The following is a 12,281-nucleotide window of genomic DNA, read 5'->3' as shown; positions in this document are numbered from 1 at the left end:
TGAATTTCCTTAGGAATGTTTAACAGAATCAGCATTTTACGTTTACCTGATTCCTTACGCTACATACTTACCAGTGTCGTTGGAACGTTTGAAATTAGCATTAACCTTATTTTTCGAAGCGACAAACAGGGCGACCATCGAAAATAACACGTAGTTTGACACAAAATGTTACTTTGGTATTGAAAAAAAAAAAAAGATTCACAGGTACCTTGATACGCGATCGAAATTAAATTCTCAAAATAAATATAATTTCTCCTTAATTTAACTGATGTATTTCCTACATTATCGTACATAGCGTCGCTCGCCAATGACGACTTGCGAACGTCTAAGCTTTGCGACCGCATACGGCCAGGCGTTTACGATATAAATGTGATTTATAAGCGTCTTGCTAACGTACTTACTAACATCGATGTAACTTGAGAATAAATAACAGGTAAGTAATCGACGCGACAATAAATTAATTTTAACGAGACGTCATGAAGTTTCGTTACGTCATGAACAGAAGACGAAGCGTATTTACTTGGACTGACGTCAAGAAGCGAATACAGTAGTATTTTAAATTTTATTAGTAAGTATTATTAAACTCTTTACATACTTTGTCGTTACAATGAATAACTGATAGAGCTCTTAATTTATTACATCCACACACTCAGACACGCGTATCATCTCTATTTCCTTAACTACATACTATCACACGACCCTCGACATTACATTAGTCTACTGTCGTCAGTTAACGACATACAAAATCTATTTTGCTGATTCGTCTCAAGGCTCAAAAGAAAATCGCATGCGGGTGTAGAGATCATCATCTAACGTAAACGGCATCTCTTATCTTGGACCGACTGGCGTGTATCAAAGACATCTTATTACATTTTTGTGTCTCAAAGAAAAAGTAACTATCGAACATCCAACGTGTCTCCGAGTCGCAAAGGAGAGGATGAAAAAGAAGACTGGCTCAAAATTATCCACGAATAATTCATAGAAAAGGTTTCCGATGTTCAGTACAATTCTAAATGCACGTAGAAGGGAATTAACATAAAATTCGTGTTCTTGCGAAAAATTAATAAATCTTACAACCTCGGAGTGCTATCGTTACAAATTCGCACACTCTGTCCTTGCAACGTTAGCGAGAAATTAAAAGCTTAAAAAGAGAAAAACAAAAGCTGAAAAGCCTTCGTGACGTATGTCGTCAGACAATTTCATTCGTTTTAACGCCGTGCGGGACACATCTTAGGCGAGTACAACATTGTTTAATATTATACAAAAAATCTGTCAAAGTTTCACAGACGTTCCAGCACGTTAAGACACCCGGCAAACTCGTAACTGTACTTATTTGCTTCCAAGCAAAAGCACGTCGCCACTTATAGCCGAAACGATAATGTTATTTGGATACTTTTATTTATTCGGTAGCTTTCTTTTCTTTTTCCTCGTTTTTGTACACGGCAGTTCATTACATACAGGATCTCATTCTTTACGTACGCTAGTTTAGTACAGGGTCACAGGCGGAATAGAATAATAAAATAGTAATCGTCTCGAACGTTATCGTAAAAGAATCTGCATCGAAAGGCTCAGAAACAAAAAATGGATCATTCTGCTCACATACTGACTCGATCAAAATCCCTGGCAAGATCATAAAGGTGGTCCTTGGATCGATCATTAAGACTCTAGTACGTGATAGCGCTTGTCATTCGTTAATTCGATCATGTTTACAGGATGAAATGTATCAAGGCCACGGATAAGGATACTAAAAAAAAGTAACGATAATTAAATTCGCTAAGTAATGATTAAGCGATGCAGATACGCGACATACGGGGTGACTGTTGAAAGAAAAATAATTGAAAAGTACATTTTATTACGAATATTTATATATATATATACAAGTATATATGCACTGAGTGTGTATATATACATATATATCCATACATATATATTGAAAACTTTAGCCTTCATCATAATCGGTTCAGTACAAGTGGGAATATCCTCTTTCTTTCGCTGCCTTAAAAATCTCATATAATAGACATACTTCTTTAAAATATTAATCATACACCTGTATCTAATGTTTTATTATCGTCTTGTAATCTAGTTTACCTTATGTAATAGCTCTTACTATACTTAGTCCATCTCACAATCAAGATCGTACACCGTAAATGTATTTTTTTTTATTTATTATTTCGCTCTCTTTCTCTCTTTCTTTTTCACACACACGCTATTCTCTCTCTCTCTCTCTCTCTCTCTCTCTCTGCATCATACAAGACATTGTCGATAGAAAAGAGGTTTGTATCGTATTTTTAATTATATAATAACAAAAAAAAAGAAAGTATCTTCCTCTCTGATGGGAAATAATGGAAGTTTCTCCCTTACATAGACATTATTTTCGGGTACAGTCGTGTGCTGGTTGCAAATAAATACAGCTTACGACAAGGAGATGCAATCGTGCTCGTTAATTAATTCGTTCGTTCATCAATCTCTTTCTTTTATTTTTATTTTTCACTTCATTCTTCATCGAAACGAGAACTGACAGCAGCTCGGCTCGAGTGCTGGGTCGCATAGGTACAGTATAGTAATGGCTCCAGTGTGCCAAGCGGAGCTACTGTCAATCGTCTAATCATTATGGTACATATCTTCGAATATCGTGAACACCAGTTAACTCAAATGCAACAGTAGATTCAGTTTTATCTATCTAATAATCGTGCATCTGCTAACAGTCACCATCCCAATGTTCCATCCACCACGTATTTAAATACCTGGTAGTAAATACCCTATTCGAAAGATTATTCTATGAATTACATCGAAGGTTCATGGTTGTTTGTGTTGAAAGAATATTATAGGTCGTGTCCGAAAGTACGTTGTGTATTAATTTTCAAAAATTCAAAATTCGATACGAGGAAACGTAGTACTGTCAGTCGTTGGATTCACTTATATGACGTAAATCGTGATGACGTTTTGCAAGACTCGTGCCCAAATTTTTTGCCGTTCGTCCAGTATTTGTTTTATTAACTTTTATATGACTTCGATCAATTGGCATAGGATATTTATAGCTGGGCTTTTACTTAAACTCTTGCCGCTATTAACTTTGATGATCGGAGGTAAACATCGTTGCCCCATAAGATTTTCTTCACTTCGTTTGAAACCTCATGAAATTCCGTTGTACTGTCTTTAATTTTCTTTCCTTTTATCTTTCCCTTTTTCTCTCAGTTATGAAAACGTAGTCTCGTCAGGCATGAACGTACGATCGAAGGTACTTACTCAACGCGGTATTATCAGATCGTTTTATAAAACACGGCTAAATCACTAATGTAGAAAATATTTTTAAAAAGTTTCGCGCTAATCTAGATCTGTCAGGTTTATGAAGTTCGCCCAATGCGTTCAGACGTTTATTTGTTTGAATCCTGCACTAAATATTTAACAAACCTGCATTCTCATAGAATTCATATATACATATATATATATCATCCCTATGAAAATGCATGTAAGCAAGTACAAGTTTGCTCTTTCTCTCGAGTTCACGTTCAGCATGTATAATTATCGCCACGATTGATTGAGAAAATGAAGAAATAAATCCAATATCAAGAAAGGCTGGTTAAGACCCAATTGACGTACGCCACACGTGAAAATTCTTCTTTCCGTTTGATGCTGCATGTATATCTATTATGTAGGTATGAGTAAGGGCCATTGCCTTTATCGAGGATGGACGTGTATTGTATATAACCGTGAGTAACGAAGAAAAAAGGGTGAAGAGGGTTAAACGAAAAGTCGAACAGTTCTCAGCGGTCCCATAGACAAAGTATAATTATTCGCGTGGCACGAGTTGAAATTTACCAGTTGACAGACGACAAATGAAGAAAAACAGTCGGAAGAATAATTTGCCGTGAAATTGGGTGCAATGTGATTAGAACAATGTGTAACGTCGTGCTTTTGTCTTGAACATTTTACTACCGAGATTGAGAGTGTCACGAGTAATTTCTTTGTATTTTGTAAAGATCGGGATAGATCGCTTGAATGAAAGAAATAGGTTAGACAGATCGATAGAGAGATACCCTACAAACTATAGTGAGTTGCGATCAGCTTTTAATCTACAAGATGCCAATTAACGACTCGTAACGTGGTCGACTTTATCTAAGTCATAATAATGTGGTATTATAATACAATTTCATTTGAATAAAAATACACATTTGCCTAGTACATTTATATCGCATGGGAGCCTGCTGAGACGATACTATTTTACGTAAGTTAACTCTGTCATTCAAAAGTTCCCTCTTCTTCTTTACTACCTTTCCTCTTTTTATACCGAATCAAACTCTCGCGAGAGAATAATGCGTTGGCATGCCTCTCTTCTTCCCTTCCTCCATGTCCGTTTCTGACTGGCGTCCTTTTTTCTTCGAAGTTCACGATTTCACAATGATGCGTTATTGATTAAACTCGAGAGAAGGATGGAAAGTCAACTGAGAGAGGAATTAATTTTACGTGGAAAATTATAATAAAAAAAATGAAACGCCATTACTGTCATTCACCTCGAAGTTCTGCAGTTTTGTGAGACGAAGACATTGCTTTTCGATGACTCGTTGTAAGCACCGGTCGAAAAATATTATCAAGATATTAAGGGTTTAAAAAGAAATGCCGGCTAAAAATGATGAAATGCAAAAGTATGGTATAGTCCGAAATATTTAAATATCTAGCAGCCATAGAGTCTGAATTGGCGACGCAGAAATGCTTAGAGTACTGATGAAAGGAAGTAAAAATAAAAAATGAAAGTAACCGACAAAAGTGTGAAGTAGCACCTCGTTGTTATGAAAAGTTTGAAGCCCTTACAAAGCGCCACGACGTAAAGAGGGACGATGAATGTAGTGACGATCGAACATCGAGCCACCGATGAACAATTTATAATTTGAAAATAATCCGAATTGGAGTGAAAATGTATTTCATACGTTCAAATTGAAAATACAATTGCCATTGGTGCGAGCTGCCGCTTTCATACCTGCATTCATTTTCTTTCGTGCTCTCTTTTTCTCCGTTATTCTTTTACACGATAATAAAATCAACAGCATTTATACATAAACAGATTCATACGGAGCCGATGATATGCGGAGTAAGAGAGTTGGCTAAGTTTTTAGTGAAACACTCGCGAAAAGAAGGAATAACTTGGGCAAGGAAAAAAGAATAGAAATATATCGATACGATGAATTCGGCTATAACGACCCGCGAAATTGAACCGAATTAACGTCAAGAGAGTAACTTTAAGTATTATTATTGTTGCTGCTCTTTGAAATTATTTATATTATTGTTATCGTCAGCATCGGTACTTTGATCTCCTTCTAAGATAAAACAGTATTTACGGGGTCGATATATCATCGCATGGTACATACGAGAACTTACGAAGTGAAGATTTTTTTGATTGGATACATATAGGTAGCGTATAGAGATCGAAGATATTATTTGGCAGTCGACAGTTCGGCGCTACCCGGCGTTCTATCTCTATATACTCATCGGAACAAAAACTTTCTATAAGAAATATAGACTCCAGGGTACATGAAATAGCATCGCCAAGCAGGCATTCACATTTTACCCACAAGAAAAACTCCGTTTCATATCAAATCCTATAACAGACAAACAAACAGTCACCACGTTTCGGACTTACGTCCGTAACAAAGGCATAGTATTTTACACTCGTCGGCCCTGGTACGTATATAATATGTATCTGGTGTAGTGGTAGCAGTAGTAGTAGTAAATAGTAGTTGTGTTGATGGTCGTGGTGGTTGTGATGGTGGCAATGGTTGTAAGAGTTGTTGCAGATTAAATGATACGGTAGTACCTACGGCAGAGCGCTTTTCGTTCGAAAGTGCAGGGAGATTAGGATAAGGTTTATGGATGATTCAGTCCTGCATCTCCTCCGGCATCTCGTGTGGATTGAGAATACCCGGGACTGCCATCTGTTGCCGCCTCTTATCCTCTTGGGCCACTCGCAGAGCAGTCTCTCGTTCTTCTAAGTAAAGATCCGAGTCATCCTCACCAGTGTACTCCTGTTCAAGGTATTTAGTAAGCAAATATTTTACATCTACATCTACCTTACTGATTATTGTCAAGATACTGATCGCATTGAATTATTGCTTACTCTAATTTGAACGAGGAAGTCCCTGAGATGTTCCTTAAAGGCAGGGATATCTTGGTCGAGATTAAACAGTCCCTGTACGGTAATTTTGATTTGGTTGTCCGTCAAGTACGGAAAAGCTGCCCTGAGCAAGCTCGCGACGAATTCTTGAACGTAAAGCGTGTTGTCCGGTAGAGGTCCTAGAGGCACCTGGATTCTGCCAAGTTCGACCAACGTGAACATGTACGCCAAGATTGTAGCGTGCATCGTCAATCCTATTTGGAGAGAGGTAAAGACAGATAAATTATATATTGAAAGAGAGTGACCATAAAATTATGTTCACTCGAAAAATAATCGCAAAAGTCAGCAGTACCAGCTGTGTGAGACGTGTCTGTCACTACACTGAAAATGTGTTGTAGAATGTCCGTGAAGTAGGTCTGATAAAAGCTTTGTGCAGCTTGTTCGTGCTTCTCGATATTTTGCAGTAGTTGGTACAAGATCTGAAGTCCCGTATCAGCAACATTCCTCATGGTGTGTTTGAAAGCCCAGATGATGGAGTCGAGGACTAGTTTGAACTGTGCCGGGGGAATTGATAGGAATGCAGGGAAACAATGAACATTCACTGCCTATTGATAAAAACGGAACAACGGTCAATGTTAACTTTTCCTTCGATCATGGATGGTTATGGTGATAATATTGAGAAAGGATATTGCCACGTACCTGCAATAAAAGGAAGAAGTTTGTCCTGTGTTCTGGAAATTCTTCAAAGTCCTTGTTGATCATTTCGAGGGTGCACTCGAACACGGCATCAAACATTTTCGGCACCTGTCTGGTGATATGGCCTTCGAGGTTATTCACTATGGTAGCCATGGCACTGAGAACCTCAGGCTCTCTGGCGCAGTGAACATTTGTTTTCTGATAATCTAACAATACCGCATCCAATAGCGGTGGTATGAAGTTCTCTAAGACCTGACAAAGGAAAAAGATGGTGAATGATATACAAAATTCTATTGTCGGCATGGAGGATGCTCACATCGAAATTGCAGCTAACTTCTGGGACAGGGGATGAAAAGTCAAACTGGATTTCAGAGTTGGAAGTGGATCAGGAATATAAGTTTGTCTAATGAATTTTTTTCTTTTGGTTTTTCGTACATGGAGCACAAAGTAAGTGAAATAGAGGGACGCGGTGGTAATTTTTATTCCGTTTAGAAATACTAACCATTTCATGATCAGCTGATTTGCTGACCCAATCCGAGATTAATTTCAGTGTTTCCTTCTTGACGACCCTCATGCTCTTAATCAATGGCTGTTTCATCACCATCTCACCGTTCAAAGCTATCGCTGCACTTATGTTTTCGCTCATTACCTATAAGAAAATATATATAATAATCGTGATTTCGTTGACAGTAACTCATTCAACTTTGTAAATTATGTATTGCAGTCAGTATCAAATCGGTTTCACGTACCTTATACACATTTAACATATCTAAATATATTCTTCCTAATTGCATCACGTACGGATGGCCAAGCGCTTTACACGCTCTGACATTTGTTTTTAGAATGCTAGCAAGTTGTTTCACTGCTTCCTGGTCCTTTAAAACGTCTACATTCTGAAAAAAAGAAGCACGTTCCCAATGGTGTTCCTTTGATCCGCTAATACAATGAGATCGTAAATAAAATTGAAATTTAATGAAGCTTATTAATAACATAGTGTACCTTGGATGCTTGACTAATGATATCATCCCACACTTGATTAGGCAAAAGCATATACTTCTCAATTAATAGTTCCTGCGCCACAGAATCTATCTGCGCGCTTATCATGTATCCCACAGCTTCATAAAAAGTATGCACCTATTCAAGAAAATTTATATAAATATTTCATTACATATCAAAGGATCTCCACTCATATGTTTAGAAACATATGTATATAATAGAGACTTCACCTGCTGAGTTTGTAAATCACATATGATACTGCTGATTGTAGAAAGAATTTCTTCGATAAATGGCATTGCTTCACCAATTTGTATCGTAACAAAATGTCGTCTACATTTCAATGCTATTTTAATGAATGTATCGCAAGCCATATCCTGGACGCCATCATGGGTTTCTATTTAACAATGTTTGAATAAGTTAAATGCCTCAAATCCTAACGTATTTTTTATAACATGATAATTGAAAGTATAATAAATTCTTACCATGCATGAACTCAAATAGTTTATTTACGACTGTTTTCAGGAACTTCCAATGGGCCCTGAGAAATCGTGGATACTGTCCTACAACATACATGATGTTACTGGCGATAATGGCCTTATTGTCCTTGCCCTTTTTCTGTTCGCAAAGACCAAGTAAATCTTTGATGACTGTTACAAGAAATCGCTTCTCATCTTCCTCGTGCATTGCACCAGAGATGCTGCCTATGGCCCAGCATAACTAATAGAGAGATTACGAAATATAAATACAGTATAAGGAATTAGTACGACAATGATGTATCGATGTTAGAAAATAAATATTTACCGTGTTTAAGTTTTTCCAGGACCATTCTGAACCGTTAACTTGATTCTGAAGCTTTTCTGTCATCACTCTCTCAGTGTCGACATAATCAAGATGCGTAAGGTATACCAAAGTCTCTCGCATATTCTTATACAAATTTATAGAATCCGTGTCTTTCATGAATTCCCTGACTACTTCGCCATTTTCATTCTCAACAACAAGCACCTCTTCTGGCTTTGCCATTCGACTGATCATAATATATCGCACTTTTGTTAAAACGGGACAATAAAATTGTCTCCGTGTTGGTACAGATATACTATTCTTGGGCATAAATAGAGGTGCTGGTGTCATAAATGGATTTTCTCTGTATAGGTCAGCTGCCAATCCATTCCAATATTCCAGACAGATTTTGAATATCTCAACTTCCTCGACCTCCGAGATTAGTACAAGATAGTGCAACGCCTTTAGAAGCGTATCATTTAATTGCTTCTTCTCTACCAGCTGACCATGATCTTTTAGATAAGTGCAGAGGAACATGGCCAAATTTTGAATAAAGTTCTGTTCTTGATCCTGGCCGACCGCATATGCGTCACGGATGTTAGTTTCAAGAGGCAGCATTTGCTCCAGCTGCTGCATCGTGTTCGCAAATAGAACTACAAACATGTCGTCGTAATTGGTCACAGTCACAGTAGCAATTTCGGTCAAGCATTTGAGAGTGACGTTTCGAAATGTCGGAACATTCAAGAACTGCAAACATTAAGGCACATAAGGAAATTATAGAATCAAACTTACGAAAGCAATAGCGATCATTACAAATATCTTTTTTTTTCTTCAAAAGCATACCTTGAATATCAATGTGGTGATGAGTTTAGTCTCAAAAATATATCCAAGGGGAATCCAGTTAAGAAATCTCAATAGAGTTTCTAGAGTAACGGCCACTAGTGGGACATTTTGCGAATTATCCATAACGAACTGGCAAAGTTGGAAAATTTGGGAGAATTCACTACACATGGTATCCTTCAGATGTTTCGCTTTTGTCTGCGTCATTTGTCCACTAGAGAAGTCAAACACTTCCTCTGATAATAACTTTAATATGGCCATATTATTCTGACACAGACTTTCATTCGTCTTACTTGCTCCTACAATGTCGCCAATAAATGATTCCCAGTTCTTTGGCCATTCACGCTTTAATACCTGTAAGACGAGGATCCAATTTCACATAGAATTCACAGAGATAACGAATTTGTATTTACAATGAATGTCTATGACATATACTATGTTACAAAAACTCCTGTATTTATTTACCTGGACAAGGATCATATTCAGTTTGTTAAGATAAACTTTGGAGGCCTCCATGGTTTCTGGATCACTGCTTGTCTTGATAATGAGGCCTACAATATATTTTTTTATTCCCTCGCATTGATTCCTTGGTAGTACTTTCCACCGTGTCTTTATCACTTGCTCCAGAATTTGTAGGGCATAATATTTTGTTTGTTGATTCTGTAACAAAGATGTTTCATGTATTTGATTGAAGTACATTCAAATACTCAATGTAGTACATGAAAGCATCAAAAACTTCAGATACCTGAGAATATTCTAGAATGGTGTCAACACGTGTCCATGCATCTGGATGTTCCTTAAGTGTAGTAAGCACTTCTTGTGCAACTCGCTGTTGCTCACCCATTCCAGTATACATACATCCTACTATGTTGTCGAGGAGTGTTATGTCCAGTTTCTGGTTAAAATCCAGCAGCTTGGATGCTTGTTCAGCCAATGTCCCCATAATGCTTATTTAGAGGATTTCCTTTCACACACTCAATCTAAATTAAAAAATAATTGTTAAAATTTTAAGAAGTGACTACCATTATATATATACTCTAGCTGCGTTACTGAATACCAGGTCTAATGATTTACTGCATTCCATTTCTGGATGACAAATATAAAATATGTTATGTAGTATATAATGAACTTAATCTCTTTGAAGTAAACTTATATTGTACTTTTTAAAAAAAATAAATTAATATCTTCAAAAATTAAAAAAAAAGAAATCTGATAATTTTTTTTATTAATTACTATAAAATTGACATATACAGATTAATCGATTGATCAGTATAACGATACTGTATGAATATATATTTATGATATATTGTCGAAGATATAAAAATTGATACTATATGCAAATTGGAGTTCATGATTATAATATCCAAAAAAGTTATTATTTACTATAATGCCAAGTATGCAAGTAGCTAAAGAGATATAATTTATATAAACACGAGACAAACATTTCAAGTATAGTCATTGTTCTTTTGCTGTATATTTAATAACATTAATAGATACAGTTAAGATCTTGCCTCTTGTATGGTCCTTTGTATAAAGTACAAAGTAAACTACTACATCTTATATACATAGATTTATTAGCGTTATTTTTTACAAAAAATTGTTCTGCCTAATTTAAAAGTGCACGTAGAATTGCTGACGAGGCGAAGAGTTAGACGAAATTAAGAAAAGATAACTTCTGGAATTCATAGATGCAAGATAGATGAAACGTTCGGTCTTTCATAAGACATAGTGTACTTGTCTCTTTCAGAACAATTACACGTGCGAAAACCTAGGAGGACACGCATCAAAGCAGCCAAAGTTATAGGAGAGACGTGGCTTGGCCGCAAAAACGGAAAAAACCAGAGAAAACGTGCCGCGGGGGAGGTCAGCGCACTGCGACCGTCCGACCTAACCTAGATTTGACAAACGCAAAGAAGGTTATGTGAAATTCGAATAGCGCGTTGTTTGGAAGATCTGAAAGACTTTTGGCGGTGTCAATAAGAATGCTCGCGCGATGAAGAGCGGTATCAGGAAGATCAAATAGTTCTAGACAATGGTTGGGTTTGGCGTGTTTTTGGGGCCCAGGTTGCGTTTTTCTCTGGTTGCGTCGTTGCCCAACGGGCGAAGTCTCCTATTAGATGTTTGGACGTACCGTTTTGACTCCCGCACACAAATTCTCGTCTCAGACGTAAAAAAACACACGTTTCGCAGCACCGGCAATCGCGATATGCCGAGTCGCGATTATTCACAAGCACAAAAGGGCCCAAACACACAACCGACAATTCCCGCGCGCGATCAACTTCGTTCCTCGTTTCACACACTCGTCGTTTCTCTCCGTCTCTCTCAAGTCTCTGGCGTTTCTGCTTTCGCCGTTTTGCGATCGCCAGCGAAAGGTAGGAATTGTGAACGCGCGATACCCACCGAGGCCGTTGTTCGTCGAGCCCCCGCCGCTCGAGTTGCATGCGAATTTCGTGTTATTTTCTTCGAGAGAAAACGAGAAAACTCGGCACTACGTCGTCGCAAAACCCAACCTAAAGATTTTCGAAAATAATAACAAGATGGCTGAAGATTTTACGCGACCATTGCGGAGAGACGTGACTGACGATTGGCCGTGGCTGTTTAATGTGTCCAATCGTACATCGGATAAGCGGCTAGATCCTTTGACGTCAGCCGTAACGTCACGTGACGTCATGCAAACACGTGTGCTTCATTTTGACTTCAAAATTCATAAAATCCTATAAAATTGGATACCGCGATACTGAATATTTACTGTTGCAATTGGTATTAACGAAGATGACAAGGAAAATCTCATTTTGATCTGCTGAATTATGTTAATTTGAGATCTCTGCATTACACTATCATTCTCAAGAACATCCCTTCCCTTAAA

General features: G+C 37.5%; 1 protein-coding gene across 3 annotated transcripts; it reads right to left on the bottom strand.

Annotated features, from left to right (window-relative positions):
• Nucleotides 1-543: 543 nt before the first annotated feature.
• Nucleotides 544-11,972, bottom strand: LOC107263662 (exportin-1). 3 transcript variants are annotated; one of them, XM_015731113.2, is made up of 14 exons: nucleotides 11,547-11,972; nucleotides 10,161-10,395; nucleotides 9,881-10,075; nucleotides 9,419-9,769; nucleotides 8,600-9,322; nucleotides 8,281-8,515; nucleotides 8,029-8,192; nucleotides 7,802-7,936; nucleotides 7,552-7,695; nucleotides 7,305-7,451; nucleotides 6,806-7,054; nucleotides 6,459-6,711; nucleotides 6,110-6,360; nucleotides 5,871-6,017 (listed from the first exon to the last, which is right to left on the bottom strand). In XM_015731113.2, the coding sequence occupies exons 2-14, from the start codon at nucleotides 10,356-10,358 to the stop codon at nucleotides 5,871-5,873; spliced, it is 3,192 nt and encodes a 1,063-aa protein (XP_015586599.1). In that variant the 5' UTR covers nucleotides 10,359-10,395; nucleotides 11,547-11,972. The 3 variants fall into 3 exon arrangements, with proteins under 3 accessions (XP_015586600.1, XP_015586599.1, XP_015586601.1); XM_015731115.2 differs by having other exon boundaries at nucleotides 11,816-11,972; XM_015731114.2 differs by lacking the exon at nucleotides 11,547-11,972 and having other exon boundaries at nucleotides 544-6,017; nucleotides 10,161-10,358.
• Nucleotides 11,973-12,281: the final 309 nt, after the last annotated feature.

The sequence above is a fragment of the Cephus cinctus genome, unplaced genomic scaffold (genome assembly GCF_000341935.2).
Source record: "Cephus cinctus unplaced genomic scaffold, Ccin1 Ccin1_scaffold0160, whole genome shotgun sequence".
NCBI classification, from domain to species: Eukaryota; Metazoa; Arthropoda; class Insecta; order Hymenoptera; family Cephidae; genus Cephus; species Cephus cinctus.
Note: the sequence above shows the minus strand (reverse complement) of the source record. Positions and strands in the feature narration are given on the sequence as shown.